The 24,204-nt window shown below is 46.1% G+C and overlaps 1 protein-coding gene across 3 annotated transcripts in view; it reads right to left on the bottom strand.

The window, feature by feature from the left end:
- LOC147105581 (serine/threonine-protein kinase 33-like) overlaps positions 1 to 24,204 on the bottom strand; it is a 149,215-nt gene that overhangs the window by 48,414 nt on the left and 76,597 nt on the right. For all 3 annotated transcript variants that reach the window (XM_086010064.1, XM_086010066.1, XM_086010065.1), the window contains 2 exons: positions 8,058 to 8,171; positions 3,848 to 3,952 (listed from right to left, as the gene is read on the bottom strand). In XM_086010064.1, coding sequence (XP_085866190.1) covers positions 3,848 to 3,952; positions 8,058 to 8,171 — 219 coding nt within the window. The remainder of the gene's footprint in view (positions 1 to 3,847; positions 3,953 to 8,057; positions 8,172 to 24,204) is intronic.

Genomic DNA, 24,204 nt, shown 5'->3' with positions numbered 1-24,204 from the left:
GCTTCAAGGGGATCTCGACAGGCTCAGTGAGTGGGCGAGAACATGGCAGATGGATTATAATGTGGATAAATGTGAAGTTATCCACTTTGGTAGAAAAAACAGAAAGGCAGAGTATTTCCTAAATGGTGAAAGATTGGGGAATGCAGATGCTCAAAGGGGCCTGGGTGTCCTTGTACATGAGTCACTGAAAGTGAATGTGCAGGTGCAGCAAGCCATTAGGAAGGCAAATGGTATGCTGGCCTTCATTACAATAGGATTTGAGTACAGGAGTAAAGAAGTCTTACTTCAATTATATAGGGCCATGGTGAGACCATACCTGGAGTACTGGGTACAATTTTGGTCTCCTTACCTAAGGAAGGATATACTTGCCATAGAGGGAGTGCAGCGAAGGTTCACGAAATTGATTCCTGGGATGACGGGACTGTCGTATGAGAAGAGATTGAGTAAACTAGGCCTGTATTCTCTTGAATTCAGAAGAATGAGAGGGGATCTCATTGAAGCATACAAAATTATTACAGGGCTTGATAGGGTGGATGCTGGCAGAATGTTTCCCTTGGTTGGGGAGTCTAGAACCAGTGGCCACAGCCTCAGGATAAAGGGTAGGCCATTCAGGATGTAGAAACATAGAAGATAGGAGCAGGAGTAGGACATTCGGCCCCTTGAGCCTGCTCCACCATTCAATGCGATCATGGCTGATCATCCAAATTCAGTACCCGGTCCCTGCTTTCTCCCCATACCCCTTGATCCCTTTAGCCTTAAGAAATAGATCCAACTCCTTCTTGAATATATTTAATGTATTGCCCTCTACTGCCTTCTGTGGTAGAGAATTTCACAGGTTCACCACTCTCTGGGTGAAGAAATTCCTCCTCATCTCTGTCCTAAATGGCCTACCCCTTATCCTTAGACTGTGCCCCCTGGTTCTGGACTCCCCGACCATCGGGAACATCCTTCCTGCATCTAGTCTGTCCAGTCTTGTCAGAATGTTATAAGTTTCAATGAGATCCCCTCTCATTCATCTAAACTCCAACGAATACAAGCCCAATCGACCCAATCTCTCCTCATACGTCATTCCTGCCATCCCAGGTATCAGCCTGGTGAATCTTCGCTGAACTCCTTCCATGGCAAGAACATCCTTCCTCAGATAAGGTGACCAAAACTGCACACAATACTCAAGATGTGGTCTCACCAAGGCCCTGTACAACTGCAGCAAGACATCCTTGTTCCTTTACTCAAACCCTCTCGCTACGAAGGCCAACATACCATTTGCCTTCTTAACCGCCTGCTGCACCTGCATGCTTACCTTCAGCGACTGGTGCACAAGGACACCCAGGTCTCGTTGCACTTCCCCTTCTCCCAATCTATTGCCATTCAGGTAATAATCTGCCTTCCTGTTTTTGCCACCAAAGTGGATAACCTCACATTTATCCACGTTATATTGCATCTGCCATGCTTCTGCCCAATCACCCAACCTGTCCAAATCATCCTGTAGTTTCTCGGCATCCTCCTCACAGCACACACGCCCACCCAGCTTTGTGTCGTCTGCAAATTTGGAGATATTACATCTAGTTCCCTCGTCTAGATCATTAATATATATTGTGAATAGCTGGGGTCCAAGGACCGATCCCTGCGGTACCCCACTAGTCACTGACTGCCACTCGGAAAAAGACCTGTTTATTCCAACTCTTTGCTTTCTGTCTGCCAACCAGTTCTCTATCCAAGTCAATACCTTGCCCCCAATCCCATGCGCCTTAACTTTACATGCTAATCTCTTGTGCGGGACCTTATCGAAAGCCTTCTGAAAGTCCAAATACACCACATCCACTGGTTCTCCCTTATCTATTTTACTAGTTACATCCTCAAAAAATTCCAGTAGGTTAGTCAAGCACGATTTACCTTTTGTATATCCATGTTGACTTTGTCTGATCCTGTCACTGTTTTCCAAGTGCTCTGCTATTACATTTTTTATAATGGACTCTAGCATTTTCCCCACTACCGATGTCAGGCTTACCGGTCTGTAATTCCCCATTTTCTCTCTACCACATTTTTTGAATAGTGGGGTAACATTAGCTACCCTCCAATCCATGGGTACTGTTCCAGATTCCATCGAATGTTGGAAGATGATCAGCAATGCATCTAGTATTTCTAGGGCCACTTCCTTAAGTACCCTAGGATGTAGATTATCAGGCCCTGGGGATTTATCGGCCTTCAATCCCATCAATTTCTGTAACACCATTTCCCTACAAATACTGATTTCTTTCAGTTCCCCCCTTTCATCAGACCCTATGTTCCCCGACATCTCTGGGAGGTTATTTGTGTCCTCCTTTGTGAAGACAGACCAAAATATGTATTTAATTGTTCTGCCATTTCTTTGTTCCCCATTATAAATTCCCCTGATTCTGACTGCAAGGGACCTACGCTTGACTTCACCAATCTTTTTCTCTTCACATATCTATAAAAGCTTTTACAGTCGGTTTTTATGTTCCCTACAAGCTTACTCTCATATTCTATTTTCCCTTTCTTAATTAATCCCTTTGTCCTCTGAGACAAAGGACTGAGATGAGAAGAAATTTCTTCACACAGAGGGTGGTGAATCTTTGGAATTCTTTACCCCAGAGGGCTGTGGAGGCTCAGTCATTGGGTATATTCAAAACAGAAGTTGATAGATTTCTGACTAGTAAAGACATCAAGGGATAATGGGTAGGCCAGTTAGGACAGAAATGAGGAGGAATTTATTCACCCAGAGAGTGGTGAACCTGTGGAATTCTCTACCACAGAAGGCAGTAGAGGCCAATTCATTAAATATATTCAAGAAGGAGTTGGATATATTTCTTAAGGCTAAAGGGATCAAGGGGTATGGGGAGAAAGCAGGGACCGGGTACTGAATTTGGATGATCAGCCATGATCGCATTGAATGGCGGAGCAGGCTCGAGGGGCCGAATGGCCTGCTCCTGCTCCTATCTTCTATGTTTCTATACGGCGATAGGGCCGGTGAATGGAGTTGAGGCAGAAGATCAGCCATGATCTCATTGAATGGCGGAGCAGGCTCAAAGGGCCGAATGACCTACTCCTGCTCTCATTTCTTATGTTCTTATGTTCTTATTAGATCGGCCGCTGTCCACAATGGAAAGAAAATTCGGACGAGTTGTATAATGAGCGGCCAATCCAATATTGCCCGTTTTATACCACTGAAAGGTAAAGTTGGCCCTGCAGAGTTTCCCCTTTGGTGAGGTACCTGAGGACTACTAGTGTAACCATAGCCCAGTGAGAGTCAGAGTAGGAGGGCAGATAACCAGGGAAAACTGAGGTGAAATAAATAATTCGGTTACAATTAGAAAGACAAACAATGACACAATAGAAAGGTCACCTACATAATCTGAAACTCCCTCCCACAAAACCTGTTGAGACTGGGAGTCAATTGAAAATTTCAAAACTGAGATTGAAAGATTTTTGTTAGGCCAGGTTATTAAGGATTATGGAATCAAGGCGGATAGATGGAGTTAAGATACAGATGTGCCATGATCTAATTGAATGGCTGAACAGGCTCGAGGGGCTGAATGACCTACTCCTGTTCCTATGTTCTAATAACAATGGTAACTACTGTCCTGAGTGACCTGATGAGGTGCAATATAAAATGCAAGTTCTCTCTTTCTTCTAGCTAATAATATGATCTAAATTGTTGATCTGCAAATATTTCTGATAAGTTAGCCCAATTTTATGGAAAACAAGTTATCTCAATAGATTGGTGGTGATCAAAACAAAACCAGTGCTAGAATGTGCTGAGTAAGTATCGTACAAAGTTCAAAGGGTAAAGTTTGTTTTCCTAAGTTCTTAGCTGGAAAACCATTACCTTTGTGGTTTCGTAGACTTCTTCTAGTTTAATGATATGTTCATGGTTCACCATCTTCAAGATGGAAATCTCCCTCTCCAGCATTCTAACAGCATAGCTTCCAGCCTGAAACAAGAAATCAAGAGCCTCATGCAATCTGCACAACAAATACCATGGTAAACAGTATAAATTTAACACACGGGCAAGGGACATTTTTCCTGGGCTGAAATAAGTGTTCTAAGCTCAGGCAACGGTAGGGGCACTGCAATTGGTTTCAGGGCCCCTGGGTTTAAAATCAGCCAGGGTTTCTGCTCCCAACTGCTATCCAGTGGCCCCTGCTGAAAGGGTAGTGTATTGACATCAGGTGTGCTAGATCTGTGACGGCTTGGCTGTGATGTTCTCACAGTTGAATAGCTCACTGACACCCAGCATTAAGGCTGACACTTGAATAATGGGGCCCCACGGTATGTTATGACTGGGTGGGCAAAACAGATAATTGCTAAATACATAGAACAAATTCAACAAAAAACAAGATCCATTTCTACGCAGGAATATACAGGAAAAGTTTCTACAGGCCACCTGGACAGTCCCAAAAACAAATCCCTCTCAATCACCCATTTGCTGAAATATCCATGCAATTCTCCCTCAAACATTTCCATGCTACCTGACTCACTGAGCAGTCCATCCCACATATTCACCATAAAGTAATTAACTCTAGGTGACAGCTGTGGCATAGTGGTAGTCTCACCTCTGAGTCAGAAGGTTATGGTTTCAAGTCCCACTCCAGAGACCTGAACACATAATCCAGGCTTTAAACAAAATAATTCTTGGGATATGGGCGTCGCTAGCAAGGCCAGCATTTATTGACCAGCCCTAGGATGACACTCCAATGCAGTACTGAGGGAGTGCAGCATTGTCGGAGGTGTCATCTTTCAGATGAGATGTGAAACTGAGGCCCTGTCTGCCCTCTCAGGTGGATGTAAAAGATCTTGTGGCATTATTCAAAGAAGAGCAAAGGAGTTCTCCCCGTGTCCTGGCCAATATTTATTCCTCAATCAACATCACTAAAACAGATTATATGATCATTATTTTGATTCAGCCTTTTTTTAGCTGTAAATATTAGCTGTAACTGGACATTCAACATTTAAAAGTAACATTATCTGGTCATTATCACATTGCTCTTTGTGGGATCTTGCTGTGTGCAAATTGTCTGTCACATTTCCTACATTACAACAATGACTACACTTCAAAAAGTACTTGTTAGCATAAAATTAAGGGGGCAGTGGCAGCATAGAAACATAGAAGATAGGAGCAGGAGTAGGCCATTTGGCCCCTCGAGCCTGCTCCGCCATTCAATGAGATCATGGCTGATCATCCAAACTCAGTAACCTGTCGCTGCTTTCTCCCCATATCCCTTGATCCCTTTAGCCTTAAGATATATATCCAACTCTTGCTTGAATATATTTAATGAACTGGCCTCCACCGCCTTCTGTGGCAGAGAATTCCACAGGTTCACCGCTCTCTGGGTGAAGAAATTCTTCCTCATTTCAGTCCTAAATGGCTTACCCCTTATCCTTAGACTATGAGCCCTGGTTCTGGACTCCCCGGCCATCAGAAACATCCTTTCTGCATCTAGTCTGTCCAGGCCTGACAGAATTTTATAGGTTTCGATGAGATCCCCTCTCAATCTTCTAAACTCCAGTGAGTATAAGCCCAATCGACACAATCTCTCCTCATACGTCATTCCTGCCATCCCAGGTATCAGCCTGGTGAATCTTGTCTGCACTCCTTCCATGGCAAGAACGTCCTTCCTCAGGTAAGGCAACCAAAACTGCACACAATACTCAAGATGTGGTCTCACCAAGGCCCTGTACAACTGCAGCAAGACATCCTTGTTACTGTACTCGAACCCTCTCGCTACGAAGGCCAACATACCATTTGCCTTCTTAACCGCCTGCTGCATCTGCATGCTTACCTTCAGCGACTGGTGCACAAGAACAAAATTGATACAAAATTGCCTAAGAGACAGAAAGCAGAGAGTAATGGTGAACAGTTGTTTTTCAGATCAGAGGGAAGTATACACGGGTGTCTCCCAGGGGTTGGTATTAGGACCAGTGCTCTTTTTGCAATATATTAATGACCTAGACTTGGGTATGCCTCATCCATGCCTTTGTTCCCTCTAGACTTGACTATTCCAACGCACTCCTGGCTGGCCTCCCACATTCTACCCTACGTAAACATGAGGTCATCCAAAACTCGGCTGCCCGTGTCTTAACTCGCACCAAGTCCCATTCACTCATCACCCCTGTGCTTGCTGACCTACATTGGCTCCCGGTTAAGCAACGCCTCGATTTCAAAATTCTCATCCTTGTTTTCAAATCTCTCCATGACCTCGTGCCTCCCTATCTCTGTAATCTCCTCTAGCCCCACAACCCCCCAAGATATCTGCAATCCTCTAATTCTGCCCTCTTGAGCATCCTTGATTATAATCGCTCAACCATTGGTGGCCGTGCCTTCTGTTGCCAAGGTCCTAAGCTTTGGAATTCCCTCCCTAAACCTCTCCGCCTCTCTACCTTTCATTCCTCCTTTAAGATGCTCCTTAAAACCTACCTCTTTGACCAAGTTTTTGCTCATCTGCCCTAATATCTCCTTATGTGTGTCAAATTTTTTGTTTTAATAATACTCCTGTGAAGTACCTTGGGACGTTTTACTGTGTTAAGGGCGCTATATAAATACAAGTTGTTGTTGTGTACAGGGCATAATTTCAAAGTTTGCAGAGGACACGAAACTCGGAAATGTAGTAAATAATGAGGCGGATAGTAACAGACTTCAGGAGGACATAGACAGACTGGTGAAATGGGCAGACACATGGCAGATGAAATTTAACGGAGAAGTGTGAAGTGATACTCCCAGCTGGCGTATTGTGTCCAATTCTGGGCACCAGACTTTAGGAAGGATGTCAAGGCCTTAGAGGGTGCAGAAGAGGTTTACTGGAATGGTACCAGGGATGGGGGACTTCAGTAACGTGGAGAGACTAAAGAAGCTTGGGTTATTGTCCTTGGAGCAGAGAAGGATAAGGCGATATTTAATAGAGGTGTTCAAAATCATGAAGGGTTTTGATAGAGTAAATGGGGAGAAACTGTTTCCACTGGCAGGAGGGTCATTATCCAGAGGACACAGATTTAAGGTAGTTGGCAAAAGAACCAGAGCGCAGATGAGGAGAGTATTTGTTTTGCTGTGAGTTGTTATGCTCTGATGCCTGAGACGGTGGTGGAAGCAGGTTTAATAATTACTTTTCAAAAGGAAATTGGATAAATACCTGAAGGACAAAAATTTGTAAGACTATGGGGAAAGGGCAGGGGAGTGGGACTAATTGGAGAGCTCTTTCAAAGAGCCACCACAGGCACGATGGGCCGAATGGCCTCCTTGTGTGCTGTATCATTCTATGATTTTATGATATTTCATTGGCTGTAAAGGCCATTTCTGCCCACCCTTGAGATTCCCCCCAACCCCAGCTGCATTTCTGGCCCCGGGGTCATTAACGTATGTGAGGTGGGCACCCTGACCTTTACTGGGGAGTCTGAGCAGAAATGTACAACTGTAGGTTCTGGGGGCTTTCCGCAGTGGCAAAAAGAAGTAGCCCATGTGCTGCCTGAAAATATAAGAAATATTTTTAAATGCTTTGATCAGGAAACGCTTTTTGCAGGACCATGCCCTGAAAGTGTTTGCAGAGATCCCTCTTCCAATTCTGCCTCCTCCTCCAACATCTGAATGCTGGACACTGGGGCCGAACAGGCAACCCCTGTGCTCAGAGTTCCTGCAGTGCAAATGACGGAAAACAGAGCATAGGGACTAATTGGATAGCTCTTTCAGGTATTTATCCAATTTCCTTTTGAAAAGTAGTTACTAAACCTGCTTCCACCACCCTCTCAGGCATCAGAGCATAACAACTCACAGCATGCCTGACCCAAATATGAATAGCCGCTATCTCTTCTGTGACAACTGGGCAGCACGGAGGTGAGGAACAGCGACCTAGTCCATGGGCATCAACCTAACTTCTCTTTGCGCTTCTCCTTAGATCATCCAGTGCAGGAAGGGTTTCCCTCCAACATCTACCTCCACTCCACATCCAAAATCTTTGCTTTGTCCCACGGACAACATGGCGGAGGCTGGCAGAGCTTAGCGGCTTCTGAAACATGTGGAAAATCCAGCTTTTTAGAAAACACATTACCTTTTCCTTGTTCAGTATTTTGATGGCCCACTTTGTGCATGTGGGGATGTGTGTAGCTTGGATGACAGCACCAAAGCTACCTTTCCCCAGATCTTGTTCAAACTGGTAGAATAGCTAAAAAGTAATTGAAAGAGTCATTGTGATTCAACATTAGGCAACGTAACAGTGCTAAAATAAACCCACATTGGACCACAGCACTACATTTCGATTGAGATCCGAACTAACATAATACAAATAAACTATATATTGTTAACATGTCAGGCAGCATCTGTGAAGAGAGAAACAGAGTTAACATTTCAGGTCGATGACCTTTCCTCAGAACAGGTTCTGACGAAAGGTCATCGACCTGAAACGTTAACTCTGTTTCTCTCTTCACAGATGCTGCCTGACCTGCTGAGTTTCTCCAGCATTTTCTGTTTCTATTTCAGATTTCCAGCATCTGCAGTATTTTCTTTTTGTATTGTTAACATATTGTTTTGTTTTGCAATTCCAATCGGCCAAATTTAGAAACATAAGGGGGAATTTAACAAAATGATTCATCCCTGTGCGGGGCCGCCTCTGCTGGGAGCACATGTCCATAATGAACAAAAAATCCTGGGAAATTTGTGCCTGAATTCCCAGTATGTGCTCCCACTGGGTGAGCCAGCCTGCCAGGAATGTGACTTCATAAAAAAGTCTTGTGGTGAATTTTCTGTTCTTCAATGTGAGCGATGTCAGTTACAGCAGAACAAAAGAATCTTCACTTTTGTTTTCATCCAGCATCAAGTGGCTCATTGTCAGGTACAGTGAGCGTTAGATACTGAATATGGATCCCACTCTACTAGGCCCCAACAATGGAGGCCAAATTCCACATGCTGTCACCAAGTATGATGAAGTTACAGGTGGGAATGCACAATTTTCCTCTCAGTATTCCTATGCTGCTCACTATGTTTATAAATGGTTTTGAGTCAATCATAGCAGAGCAGTGATTATCATGGGTTAGCTCTTTAGTAAGAAGGAAATGAGGTACAGTTATGGTGGGCAGAGGACATCACCAGTCAAGTGATCACCATGTCCAACACCCAAAGAAAGTGGCAGGAAATCAGTGGAAGATTCTACGATGTTGAGAAGAGAGCCAAGCCAAGTCTAGTTTTCACTCAACAGGCAAGACTACGGGTAATGGATCAGAGGAGGTCAAAGTGTTGACACTATCTGTTTGGCTAGGAAAGTCTGGAGGGCGTGACAAATGCTGAGATGGGTGTATTTGGCAGTAACAACACTAAATTGCCTTTCTTTTTATCTTTTGCTTTCCCATGCACATTACCGACTAGGAAGTGTATTCTGTAACAGAGTTGGCCTTCTTTATTGATAATATGTATTACAGTTCATACAGTAGATGCACAGGAGCAGTACTTTGGACTCATACTGTATATGCGTAGTAACAAAATGTTATTGAACCTTCTGTTGGTGCCACAAAACAACCTGTGACTTCAGAACACTGCTGCATCAGATGCCACATCAGCAGATCCACAACCACCACTGCTGTACCTGGCACCAACACAGAGCCACCTCAATTTCCACCACCTAATGAATTGCCCACACAGGAACGCCTAGAGTGCAGAGGCCTTAGAATCCCCCTCTAGCTGCAGGTAGCTTGCAGTGACCATTGAGGGGTTGTAGACATCCTAGATCTAAGACCCAAACAGAGAGAGTGTGATGGGTACAGGCATCAATGAGCCTGCCTTCAAGTGAGGGCACTGGAACACCAGTATCTTACGCACAATGTTATGGTCTCCATACATACTATGGAAAAGAGAGTTTGGCCAGGATGGAGACATCCACCTCAGAGTCCGGCATACCTGTATCTCAGAGATGAGGAGCTCCAACTCTGACATTTACAATGTGCTGAACTAACAGTTGTTTGATGTGGAAAGCTCCTTAACCCAGGGACGACACATCTGGATACCACTCTATAAAAAGGCCATGTATGCATTGGAGAAAGTGTAAGGCAGAGCAATAGGATTGATCCCAAGTAGAAAGGGAATGATTCATGAGGAAAGATTAAGGAACCTCAACCTCTACTGTCTAGAGAAAAGAAGGGTAATAAGCCTTCATCAAGATATTCAAAATATTAAATATATAGATGAGGTAAGCCTGGAATCTTACTTAAAAGTTTGATCAAGCTGGTAGGGCCAAAGGAAATAGCTTTAAATTAGTCGGAAATAAACTGTTATTAGGAATAATTTCTTTGCATAGATAATCTAGAAAGCAAGTTAGTCAAGAGAAATATATTAGAGCTATTCAAAATACAGTTGAATATGAGACTGTGAGAGCCAGTACACTAGCGGGCTGAGTTTATCTTATCTGTTTTATGTTCTTCACATCGGGCATTGATCCAAATAGAGACAGCTATCTTAGAAGACCTGTGGGTAGGGCAAGGTAGTCTTGGAGAGAGATTAGAGACATAATATAGGACTTTTCTATTTCAGGTACATATTTTTCTGTTCTCAGACAGATCTGCGACCGCGATCAGGAGACGCCTTCCATTAGTGGCCTAAGTCGGACACCAGAGAGACAGGATGTTAGAATGCATACCAGCAGCCTATCCTTTATATCATGAAGCCTTGACCATATTTCTTCTAAGCACCATTGGAAGGAAGGACATGCTGCACAGTTACCATTTGAGACATTCTTAACCTGGATATCTCACCATCCTGGTGTATCACTGACCCTTCCATCTTTCCCAAAATGGAGGCATTGCGGGGGGTGGCAGGGTGGGGTGGGTGGGCGGAGTGGTGGGGGGTGGGGGCAGGTGGGGTGCACTGCCACAGCTATATACTCACAGGATAAGAAGTACATTTGAGAGGATCACAAAATATACACAAGTAGGTGTGCGTTCCACTCATGGAAGGTATGCAATAAACTTGTTCACGTCCGCCATCTCTATGTGTATACATCTATTATATTTATTTTTGAATGTCAGCCATGGCTCAGTGGTAGCACCCTCACCTCTGAGTCAGACGGTAGTGGGTTCAAGTCCCACGCAGGAGACTTGAGCAAGTAATGTAGGCTGAGAGAGTACTGCACTGTCAGAGGTGCAGTCTTTGATCATCTATGATCTAATTGAATGGCGGAACAGGCTTGATGGGCTGAATGGCCTCCTCCTGTTCCCTTGAATGGTTGCTGGTGTAAGAAAAGTTAGCTGTGGCCAACTGTGATGCTGTACTGCAGAAGTCTACGTGAGGATGTCTTCTCCTTCTTCTCTTCTTAGGTAATCCCTCGGAACCGAGGATGACTTGCTTCCACATTAAGAATGAGTTCGCAGGTGACTGATGAGTCCAATGCGGGACCTACAGTCTCTGTCACAGGTGGGGCAGACGGTGGTTGAAGGGGTGGGTGGGTGGGGTGCTTGGGTTGACGTGCGCTCCTTGCGCTTGGCTTCTGCTTGCTCCCGGCGAAGAGACTCGAGGTGAGGATGTAGAGGTACCGGAGAGGGTGCAAAAAAGATTTACAAGGATGATACCAGAACTGCAAGGTTATATCTATCAGGAAAGGATGAGCAGGCTGGGTCCCCTTTCTCTTGAAAATAGAAGGCTGAGGGGTGACCTAATAGAGACCTTTAAAATTATGAAAGATTTTGATAGAGTGGACACAGAGAGGGTGTTTCCACTTATGAGGAAAAGCAAAACTAGAGGCCATCAATATAAGATAGTCACCAAGAAATCAGATAGGGAATTCAGAAGAAACATCTTTACCCAGAGAGTGGTGAGAATGTGGAACTTGCTACCACAGGGAGTGGTTGAAGCGAATAGTATAGATGAGGGAGAAGGGAATAGTGATTTATGCTGATAGTTAGATGAGAAAGGATGGGAGGAGGCTCGAGTGGAGTGTAAGCACCAGCATGGACTGGTAGGGCCGAATGGCCTGATTCTGTGCTGTATATTCTATGTAATGTTCCCTATGGGTACATAATATGTCCGACCTGGTAGCAGTCCGTCCACCGTACAAATATATTCCCTTTGTCCTGGAAGAGTACTTAAATAGATGACGCTCAGATATCCCTGAAGTTCGTGTTTGCTTTGTTCCCCCTCTGAAAGGTTGATGGGAGCCTCAAAAGATGAACTTCAGTGTTGCTGTGCCAAGTCTGGGTTTCACCTTGTCCCTATCAGTGCCAGTTCCGAACTGCAGTTATCGGAGACAGGTCTGTGGGCCCTTTTAGTAGGCAGAAACTGCATAGTGGCCCTCTTAAATGGATCCCCATCTCCAGTTAATGGCTTAAATTGGTATTTTTTTCCTGATACATTTGCTAATTCATTTATGTTAGAACCACAGTTAGAAACTTATAACTTCTGTCCCCGGGCAGATGAACATGCCAACCTATGCAGCACAATAGTCTTTGGATGTCATTTTACAATCAATCACGTTCATGTCATGCAGAATTTCACCCCCAATGTGCCTTAATTCCAATCTCAGAATAACATGCGCTACTGTGACATTCCCATTTTCCCCATACCAACCAACCTCCCGGCAGCTCTGAGTAAGATTAGATATTTCATGATGGTAATTACTAAATTGATGAGCAGGTTTGTACTATTCATGTTCCCCCAAAGATATGCTGAAACTGTCTGCACTCATTTTACTTTGGGCCCATACAATCAACAGAGAGAGAAACCTTCCATCCTGTCAGTTTAGACTAGGTTCATGCACAAGGCCCAGAGGAGAAACTATCGCACCATCAAGTGTTGAAAATTAATAATTTCATGAATGCTAAATGAACAGACAGGAAACTTTCGATTTATCGGCACCTAAATAACCGGAAATGTCGGTTAACCGGCAAAATTCAGGAGTAGGTTCAGGTAACTTTTATTACTTGCCTTCCTCCATTTGTTGCTGTGCAAGGGTGTGGCTGCAGCTGTTGCTAAGCTACAGAGATGCTTGGAACCTGTGGCCATTGTTCTGAAGCTGTAAGCAACAGGGTTTGTTGCTTTATACGGAGCTCTCAGCTCCCTATCTTTTACTATAGCTTTCGGTTATCCGGAATTTTTGATGAACCGGCACCACGTCGGTCCCGTCTGTGCCGGATAAAAAAATGTTTCCTGTACATCATCAAGTTCAATTGCCAGGCCTGGCAATTTTTACCAGCATGAGTTTAAAAAAAGTAAAAAAAATAAATTTTATTCACTCATTTATAATTTAAATTAAAAATACTTTAAAAAAAGGTAAGTTTATTTTTAGCCCCATAAAAAACTTTAATTATTTTTTACAAAAAATTACATTTTTGTTTAAAGTATTTAATTTAATGTAATTTTAACTCATTTTAAAAATGTGATGCTTTTTAAAAAGTGTATTTAATGTTTTGATGTCTTTTTTCAGTGATCCCCATTCATACTTTTGACAGGTCTATCCGTCAAAATTATGAAGGGGGATTCCCTTCTCCCATTGGCTGGTCTGGCTCACGTGATCCCAGGGACGCTTGCGAACCACCTGCGCCCCTGGGATACCTGGGCCCTGCACTTTTCGACTGTGGAGAGGCCCAGGAACGGAAATGGCCAGACCTCGGGAGCCCTCAGGTAAGGGTGTAGATTTTTTCCCGATATGAGGTATCCGCACACAGGAAGCCTCCTATCGAAAATTAAGGACCATTGACAGCTTCAAATGTATAGTAACAGCTCCCACCTGACAGATCTTCACTTTCCTCAGCCACAAGCTGTTTCTCAGTCCATTTCCAGCACAGATTCTGCAGGCTTTCCACTTTCACCTCTTTGGACGAACTCTCTCACCGTTGACAGAATGCTTCCGTCATCTGTACTTCACCTGCCATCTATTCCATCAACATGGGTGCCCTTTATACTATCTCACCTTGGTCCTCAGAATCTGACCACGATCAGTCCCAACACCAGCAGCGCCAACAACAACACAAACCTTCTCCGCAATCGCCTGATTCTTCACAGGACAGAGGGCATCAACACCCGAGCACATTGCTGCCCAAGAGGCCAGCGATGGCCTCACCATGGCCAGATTTCCTTCACTTGAGGCTGTACACCCTGGCTGCCATATGGTGCACCAGGTTGGCACCACCCCACACCAACACCATAAAGCATCCCTACAATGGCCAAGCCATTCATTTCACACTCGCCACAATTGCGGGGGGTGGGGGGGTATCGTTATGTCTCACCATTCACTGCAACTCGCTAAGTCAGTTCCAAAGGTGCACACAAATCTGTCCAAGAATGCAGTGTTGAAAATAAAGGTTTCAATGTTTGACAGCACATTAACAGAAACTTTACATGAACATTGGATAAAACACCCAGTGGCTACCCTTGTGTGTTGTTAGTTGGTATGATTGCACTAGGATGAGGGTGAGTGTGAGGGGTGGTTAGTGAGATGGTGTTGTGATAATGTAGATAGATAGAGAGAGAGGGATGGGTGGAGGTGCAAGGTAAGTTGGTGTAAGGATGTGCAGGAGTAGGGTAGGGAAGGCAGAGTGATGGGCATGTGATGAGAGGCACAGCAGGATGAGGTTGAGCGTGGCTTTGCAGTAATGTTTCGTGATCTACTGAGATCATTGAAAGGCTTGCGCCACTGCAGCCTGGTCATCCTGACAACATCCCTGCTTGTGCCCTCCTGTGCAATGTGCAACCAGGCTGTCTTGGTCTTCTGGGGAGGTCTCTTCCGCCCATCGGAAGGGAAGAGGACCTCCCTACGTTCTGTGACTCCCTCCATGGGAGAGTCTGGGTGCAGCCCTATGCCTTTGTGCAGTCATTGTCAGTGTTTGCAGCACCTCAATGCTGTAGAACACTGACAGCACAAATGTCAAGATAAAGTTGGCCATGGTCCCTTTAAGGAAACCAACTGATGACGCGTCATCAAATGACATCACCAGATCCACTTCCTCTAATTGGACCAGAAAACGTGCTGGGTGGACAAGCCCAATCAACGGAAAGTCATTTCACAGAGCGGGATGGAGCCAGCAGTGGGGACCCGCCACTGACCTCGCCCGCCCCGGACCCGTCGAGGTAAGTAAAATCGCGGCCTAACTTACCTGATTGGATGCTGCTTGACTGTCTCTGATATTTTTATCACTCATAAATGAAAGCTTTCAAAGAAAATGAAAAAGAATCACACCCAATTATTTTTAACGGCCCTATGATTTTTCTCCCGGGTTTGCTCGGAGCCGTGTCCTGGAGATTAATCTTCAATTCCTGGAGACTCCAGGACAATCCTGGAGGGTTGGCAAAAATATAATCCATGATTTTCCATTCAGTAGAATTCGCAACTTCATAATAATGCATTCTCTGCGAGCGCATCAGATCGCAAAATCTCCCCAATTCTTTGTTTCATGTCTGTCAATTAACTTTCCATCCATTCTGTTGCATTTCCTCTTATGCAATATGCCTGAATCAAGTAATACAGCAAAGCCTTCTGAAAATCTATGTATATGACATCTACTTCATTCCCTTTATCTAACCAATTGATCACTTCTTCAAAAAAACCTATAAAATTTGTCAAGTACAACTTGCCTTTAACAAAGAGTTGCTGATTGTTCTTGATTAACCCAGGCATTTCTAAATGCTTACTAATTTTATCGCGAATTAGGGATTCTAAGATTTTGTCCACAACTGATGTTAGACTAACTGATCTATAGTTTATCCTGTTTATTCTTCTCTCTCTTCCTGAACAAGGAGTGTTACATCAGCTACTCTCCAGTCTCATGGCACAATACTTGAGGCGGATTGATTGATTAAGTGCAGAGCCTCAGCCATCTCCTCCTTTGGCTTCTTTCAACAGCCTTCAGGGCTTGGTGACTTATGCACCTTGAGTTCTGCTATGATTTGTTCAGAACCAATTCTTATTCTACAGTTAGCTCTAGTGGTCTGTTTAACAAAATGCTTCCTGACCCCAGTGCTGAACTTGTCCTTTGCCAGTTTATAAGTCCCTTTGTCCTGCAGTCATGGTTTAACTTGAAATAGTGATCAGTATTAACCTTTCCTATTCCACTTTACTGACCTCTGTGTAGGGACCCCCTCTCATTAATTTTCCCTTGAGGCAAGTCCAAGTATTTCGAACCTTTCCTCATAACTTGCTTGACTAAATAAAACAGTGACTACGGGCTGGATTTTCTTAGCCCCGAGGAGGCGGGTATGGAGGCGGGACTACCGGGAAAGTGGCAGAATTTGGGGGCGGGTGGCATTTTCCCAGGAGGCGGGTAGCCATCCCGCTCGGGTCCTGTCTCCTTGGCGGCGGGAAGAGATTAAAGCCTATTAACTGCCTGTTAACAGGTAGTTAACAGGCAGAAAATAGGATTATCCCCATTTTTCGTCCTGAAGTGCGGGCTTCCTGACCTGGGGGAACCCCTCCGGGGTGTAGGATGTGAGTAGGAAGTCTGCGGGGGTTGGAGGGGTCTTGAAAGTGCGATGTATGTAGAGGTGAGTTTGGGTGCAAGTGTGGAGTGGTAAGTATGTGAGGTGAGTGTAAAGTGTCAGAAAATGTTAACTTACCTTTGTTTCTACCTACAGCCTTCAGCCGCTGTGGAGCTGGAGTCCCCGACATCTCCATTGTAGAGATCACAGACTGGCTGTTGCATCTTCCAATACAACAGCCAGCTGATTTCTGCAAAGTTGAAAGGTTTGATGAGTCCTGAACACAAGGACTCATCAAACTACACAGAATGTCAGTGTTTGACAGCTTCACAGAGCTGTCAAAAGATGACATTTCTTCTTTCCATAATTCTTGGCAGATGACACGTCATACGTTGACATGCCCTGCCACTGACTTCCCCCTAATTGGTCTACGGAGCCTTCCGGGCGGGCTTAACAAAGTCAATCAGGGGAAAATCCCGCTGGTTGGCCAGAAGCTGATGGAGGTGGGACTGAAACCCAGCAAGCAGCAGTCCCGCCTCCATGCACCCAGGCGCACCACCACCCACGCCTCCCGTGAAATTCAGCGGGAGGTTAGCGGCGGCGCTAAACCGGTAGTGCCCTGCAGCACAGCACGCCACTCGCATCCTGGCCACGATCTTTGGGAGCTCCCCCTGACTTACTGCTGGACGCTATGTCTGACGGGGTCAGGGGGGCCTACCTGCGGCCGGGGAGGCGCTATTTAAAGGCGAGGTGCGGGGCGGCCATTTTTGTTGCTGGCTGCCTGCCAGCACCTGCCTCTGCTCCCGTCCCTGGCCTCCTGAATGCACCCCCCCCCCGTGGAGTGCCGGCTGCGCTCCAAGAGCCCGGCTCTTCCGTTGAGTCCCGGGCTCTTTTGCTGGCACTCCCGATCCCCGGGAACCCAGCTGGGCCCCGGGTCGCGCTGCACAAGGCCCCTCCCCTTTAAGAAGGGGAGGAAGGCCTGCAATACTGCGGCACGTAGCGCCACAATATTAACTCACAGCACCCCAAGAGGGATGCGCGGTGCTTCCAGTAGCGCCCCGCTTCCCTCTTGGGGCACAACCACTCAAGTTCCGGCGTGGGGGGCGCTAATTTTTCCGGGGCGAAGTGAACGCCCCAAATGGGGCGCTAATCAATTTTTAGCCCTATGGTATATGTACAGATATACATATTTTCATGTATCACTGAAGCAGATCTTTGTGAGATCACTTTGAGGAAACTTGTAGATATACAAGCTTTTTAATACTTGGGATTATGTAACGCTTGACCAGAACACACTTTCTCTTTAAAGGAAAAAAAAACAGGGTAATCAAGGGAGTGTTAATAAAAAAAAATTAATATAAATTACAAACATGATACAAAGGAATTCAATGAAACTATGGTACTCACTCACACACACACTTTTCTTACCCTCTCCTACATTCACAGTGCCTCCCCCATTTTAATACCTCAAATTCCTGCCTCAAAACTGTAACTTTCAGCTCTCATTATGCTAATTCATACGCACAAATAATATCTCAAATGATCCTTCGTGTATAGTGATCATCCTCCCGTGCATTTTGGTGGTGAGGCAACTATCGGGGAAAACTATGCCGAAGGTGTCACTTTGTGAGGCTGCTCTGCCAGGACGGAGCCTCCTTAGTGGTGAGCGCCAGTCAGAGAATCGGGGCTATCGCATTATCTCCAACCTGCGCTCACATCTGACGGGGCTCTCCGCCTGCTTCTCAAAACGGCCCCCTCGAAACTTCCACAAAATCATCGACATTAGCAGGTTTTCACCTCAGCGTTCTAAGCCTTCCACTTCAACAGCAATCGAAAAACAGTTCGGGGGGGTGAAACAGGACATGGGCAGGAACATTAAACAGGCAGTTTCCAAACATTGCTCACCTGTTATACGCCCCACCCAATATGCTGTTCCATTGACTTCAACAGAACTGAATATCGGGTGTGTTGTGGCGGAGCCACCAGGGGGACTCTGATCCAATGTACATAATTATCTTTAACAAATTATTAGCTTCAGAATGAACCTGTATCTTTGTTCATATCATTGCATGTACATAGCGCGGTCCCTTTAAGAATGAGACCAAACGCGATGACGTCATCACGTTGATCACGTGATCCTCCAGCGGCGGGAAAACGTCATGACGTCATGACGTCAGGCTGAGGAGTCACCCTAGCCAGTCCTCGTGGATCCAGCAAAGAGTACAGACCTGTAGTGTAGTTCTCCTGTGTTTTCGTTTTAAACTCTGTTGATTAGTATTAAACATCATTTGTTTGATAGACTGACTCGACCTCAGTCCTTTAGTTAGGAATCTAGCCATTCCTACAGTGTCATATAATGGGCGATAAATGTGATTCCGCCTGTTTGGTGTCCTGGCCCAAGTCCCATTCCATCCCCTTCATCAGCAGTAGGGTGGACCTTGTTTGGGTCAGTCAGAAACTTCATCCAACACTAAGGTCAGAGTTCCCAGACTAGCCATTTACACATTTACTGTCACCGTAAACCTTCCTTTGATAAATTGCTCAAATGGCTGTGTTTTTAGCATCTACAATACTTAACTTACTGTGAAATAAACACTCCAATATATTTACCCTAGCTTACCCTAGCTGTAATATTCATTCTTTCTCAAACAAAGTAATCAACTAGAAGCAATAGGTTGTCCGTAATCTGAGTTTCTAGGTTACATAGTCTAGTGAGTAAAGGCATCACCTGATGGAGCCACTAAGCCACACAAGCCAGAAGGTCCCAAGGTTTGATTCCCAGTCAGTGCTGAGTTAGCTGATCTATACATTCGCTGGGCTGCAACTGGCTTCAGCTATGGAGTGGGAAGCACTTGTGAGTATTGGCTGTGCATCAGTGTCACGCTCGCTGACAAACGCTTAAGACACAGGAGGGTCATTTTGACTTTGACGTCAATGGAAATAATAATCAGGAGCGATTTAAAATTGGCTGCCAATTTGCTACCAGCCATTTTACACTACCGCACAAAGTCAACATGACCCCCACAGAGTAGTGTTCAGGAGGTTTGTGTTCTGGGTTGGGGTCATGTTCTAGTAGGTGAGCAGGCACGAAACTGGTCAATTATTTCTGCAAAATATACCACTGAATCAGTAATGTTTTAATATATGATCCTCTTAATTATAAATGATTCCCCAATACTTAACAATACATGGCATATGTTTTATTTCTGTCTACACTTGTAGTCAGCCCGTCATAATGTTTAATTTAAACTTTCACTGAGTAATTCAACACTTTTCTTTCCTATATATGGATTATTGCCGATCGGTGCAATATTTTGCTTTCAGATTTTGCAAAAGGAAACAAAAATATGATGAATAATCAATACTAGATTGTGATCACTGTGCAAGGACTGTTGCAACAGATTGGTTTAAAAGTGGGTGCTATGAAAGGTAACACTGATACACTTTCTTGCCTCATGAGCTTGTTTATTAATTTACTTTTTTCAAATAATCATTACTTATTCAACTGGGGCTTAGAAGCAAATATAATTGTGTCTGTTAATAAGCACCAAATCATTTGAAGGCATTATTCCATTGCTCAGCACCACACCTAATGACCATTATAGTCTGCTGTGCCAAAGACGTTTTTAATTTGATGTAGATTGCACATATTTAAGCTGAAGGAACCACAAGACAGATCTCAATTGAGCCATATGTACAGTACTACTCAAATATTAGATTCAGTCTGTTGTTATTTCTGTCTTGCGCTAGTAGATGAACTGAGATATAAAATGCCCAGTACACAGTGAATAGTACCAGACATGTTACTCTGTGAATAACCTGTTATGAAGTTTTGGACATATGAAACCACCAGCGGTAGGCCTACACAAGGGTAGGGCTATCTATGCGTAGGGTCAAGGGCACAAGTCAACCCCTACTGTAGAAATAAGTATGCAGTGAGCTGATGATTGTGCTATTGGGGATCAGGAGTGAGGCTGAAGTAGATAAAAACTGTGGCTTACTAAAATGGCTGGGTCCCTAATAACCTAACAATTATGGGTGTACACAGGTTGGAGGCAGCCCCATTGTACTGGCAATCTGTGTGGTTTTAGCTGGTGAATCTCCAACAGCAATCCTGCGCACACTTGGGTGTTTCTAAGCCTTGGCTCCACCAACCTACACCTAAGGTACCTGGACTTAGATAAGTGCAGGGTGTTCTTATGAGGAGAAGATTGTGCTCTTTGCATTGGCTTGGATACTCTTAAACCTAGTGATGGGTTTCCTTGCATGTCGGACACCTCATTAACATGTAGCTTTTGTATAGGGGCTAAGACAAGCCTATTAATGTTATGGTGTAGGAACGGAGGTTCCTATCGAAAAGACTGAGTTCGACTCAGGCAATTAAAACAATGAACTTTAATGGAACAAAACAGGTTTTAACTAGAAACTGCTGGAATACATCAACTACAGGTCTGCTCTCCTTAAAGGCTCCACGAGGACTGATCCCCCGGGCTGAAGGCTGACGTCATGACATCATCACGTTCTTCCCGCCATTGGGGAATCACGTGACTAACGGCATGACGTCATCACGTTGAAACCGCGCTGTAAAGGTAACTAGACATTGTACAGTCAAACAGTGTAATTAAAGGTACAGGCACAGACAGTAACTACATTGCTGTTAAAGGAATTATGTACAACCGCTCTGAGTCCTTTGGTGGCTCCACCACATGCGCTCCCCCCAGAATTATCTTTAACAGAAAAAGTGAGATGAGGGGGAGGTCTGACAAGTCTGTCTGATCGACTTCGATAACCTGGCAGAGGAAGTTGATGACCGGTGGTCGAGCTGGCAGGCGATTGTGGTTGAGCAGGCGCGGCGAGCGTGGTCGAGTTGGCGGGCAGCTTTGGTTGATCTGGCACGGCGGCTGCGGGCGGTCGGCCACGTTTGGGTGGTTGAGCGACGACGACTGGGTGGTCCAGGTCCAGGTGAGCCGGCTTCAATCGGTCCACCGAGATATGATCCGGCTTTCCTCCGACGTCGACCGAAAAGGATTTGTCTCCTGGTTCGATGACTCGGAAAGGACCAGTGTAAGGGGGCTTGAGCGGATCCCGGTGAGCGTCGTGGCGGATGAATACATACTCAGCATTCTTCAGTCCCGGTGGCACGTGGGAGTTCTGTAAGCCGTGATTTGATGTAGGCACCGGAGCGAAGCATCTGGCCTCTTCCTGGTGGCTAACGAGTTGCTGGGAGGCGGACCATGGCTCTGTGGGAGAAGGGAGGAAATCCCCTGGTACTCGGAGAGGCTGGCCATAAACGAGTTCAGCTGAGGATGATTGCAGGTCTTCTTTGGGTGCCGTACGAAGACCCAAAAGGACCCATGGAAGTCTGTCCACCCATCCTGCACCTTGAAGACTGGCCCGAAGGGTGGCTTTAAGCGACCTGTGGAATCGCTCGCAAAGGCCGTTCGCCTGTGGATGATAGGCAGTGGTGCGATGAAGTTTGGTGCCGAGCCCCTGAGCTACAACATTCCAAAGCTCCAAGGAAAATTGTGGCCCACGGTCAGAAGAGATGTCCGCCGGTACCCCGAAACGGGCAACCCAACAGGAGATGAAAGCTCTAGCGACGTCTGCCGAAGTGGTGGAAACCAAAAGAATTGCCTCTGGCCACCTAGTGGTGCGGTCCACCATGGTGAGGAGATGAGTATAACCCTGAGAAGGTGGAAGCGGCTCCACAAGGTCCACATGCACATGGTCGAAACGACGCTCCAGAACAGCGAACGTAGCCACTGGAGCTTTAACATGACGCTGGACCTTGGCCTTCTGGCAGACGATGCAGGTATTAGCCCAGTCATGGACATCGAGGTGCATACCTTTCCAGACGAACTTCGCCGACATAAGCCGTTGTGAAGCCTTCATCCCAGGGTGCGACAACCCGTGTATGGCATCAAACACCTTCCGGCGCCATGCGACCGGCACTATAGGTCAGGGAACGCCCATGGAGACGTCGCAAAGGAGCATGGCGCCTGTGGCCTGGAAAGTGACGTCAGTCGCTTGGAAGCTAGAGGGAATGGTTCTGTATGATTGGACCTCAGTGTCCGAGGCCTGATCTGCAGCCATGAGGGCGTAGTCGATCCCCAGCTGCAGTGCGTGGACCATCGCACAGGAGAGGCAATCCGCCACCAGGTTGTCCTTACCAGACACATGTTGAATGTCCGTGATAAATTCGGAAATAAACGTCAAGACGTTGTTGACGAGCGGACCACGGTTCAGCGGTCTTGGCCATGGCGAACGTAAGAGGTTTGTGGTCGACAAAAGCCGTGAAGGGACGTCCTTCCAATAAGAACCGGAAATGGTGAATGGCGAGGAAAAGGGCCAGTAGCTCCCGATCGAAGGCGCTGTATTTTTTTTCATTTTTCCGTAGTTGACGGCTGAAAAACGCCAGCGGTTGCCACGTGCCATTGACCCACTGCTCTTGCACTGCACCGATGGCGTAGTCTGACGCATCCATGGTAAGGGTGATGGTGGCACCTGGAAGTGGTTGCGCCAGCATGGTTGCGTTGGCCAAAGCGCTCTTGGTGTTGACGAACGCCTGGTCCATCTCGGCTGTCCAGCTGATTGGATCCTTACTGGACTTGCCCTTGAAGGCCCCGTACAAGGGTTGCATAAGCTGAGCTGCCTTAGGGACAAAACGGTGATAGAAGTTGGCCATCCCCAGGAACTCTTGCAAGGCCTTGACGGTTGGCGGGCGCGGGAAAGAGGTAACCGCTTCCACCTTCGTCATTAAGGGGACGGCGCCGTCCGATGTTATGCAGTGTCCCAAGAAATCGATCTGCTGCAGGCTGAACTGGCACTTGGCTGGGTTGATGATTTTTTTTTTTTATTCATTGATGGGATGTGGGCGTCGCTGGCTAGGCCTGCATTTAGTTGCCATCCCTAATTGCCCTTGAGAAGATGGTGGTGAGCTGCCTTCTTGAACCGCTGCAGTCCATATGGTGTAGGTACACCCACAATGCTGTTAGGAAGGGAGTTCCAGGATTTTGTCCCAGCGACAGTGAAGGAACGGCGATACAGGTCCAAGTCAGGATGGTGTGTGGCTTGGAGGGGAACTTGTAGGTGGTGATGTTCCCATGCGTCTGCTGCCCTTGTCCTTCTAAGTGGTAGAGGATTAAACCGTGCTGGCTGAGGCGCGTAAAGAGGGTACGCAAATGGGAGACGTGCTCTTCCTTGCTAGCACTGGCGATGAGAATGTCGTCAAAGTAGACGAAGATGAAGCGTAGGTCTCGGAGCACGGAGTCCATTAAGCGCTGGAACGCCTGTGCTGCATTCTTCAAGCCAAACGGCATCCGCAGGAACTCACAGAGGCCAAAAGGGGTGATGACTGCGGTTTTCGGGACGTCTTGCGGGTGCACGGGAACCTGGTGATATCCCTGGATGAGGTCGACTTTAGAAAAGATAGAATTTCCTGCCAAATGGGCCGAGAAATCCTGAATATGTGGAATCGGGTACCGATCCGGAGTGGTGGCGTCGTTTAGGCGTCGGTATTCACCGCATGGCCGCCAGCCACCGCCCGGTTTCGGAACAATGTGGAGAGGTGAGGACCAGGGACTATTGGATCGTTGGATGATCCCGAGCCGCTCCATCGTGTCGAACTCCGCTTTCGTAGCCGCGAGCTTGCCGGGTTCGAGCCTTCTAGCCCGCGCATAAACCGGGCAGCCAGTAGTGGTGATATGATGTTCAACACCATGCTTTGTTGCCGAGGAGGAGAAAGTGGGCCTTGTCAGCTCTGGAAACTCCCCGAGGAGCCGAGTGAAGTCATCCGGAGGAGGGAAGGT

This window comes from Somniosus microcephalus, chromosome 17 (genome assembly GCF_052327205.1).
Source record: "Somniosus microcephalus isolate GS21.2 chromosome 17, FLI_Smic_1.0, whole genome shotgun sequence".
Taxonomy (NCBI): Eukaryota; Metazoa; Chordata; class Chondrichthyes; order Squaliformes; family Somniosidae; genus Somniosus; species Somniosus microcephalus.
Note: the sequence above shows the minus strand (reverse complement) of the source record. Positions and strands in the feature narration are given on the sequence as shown.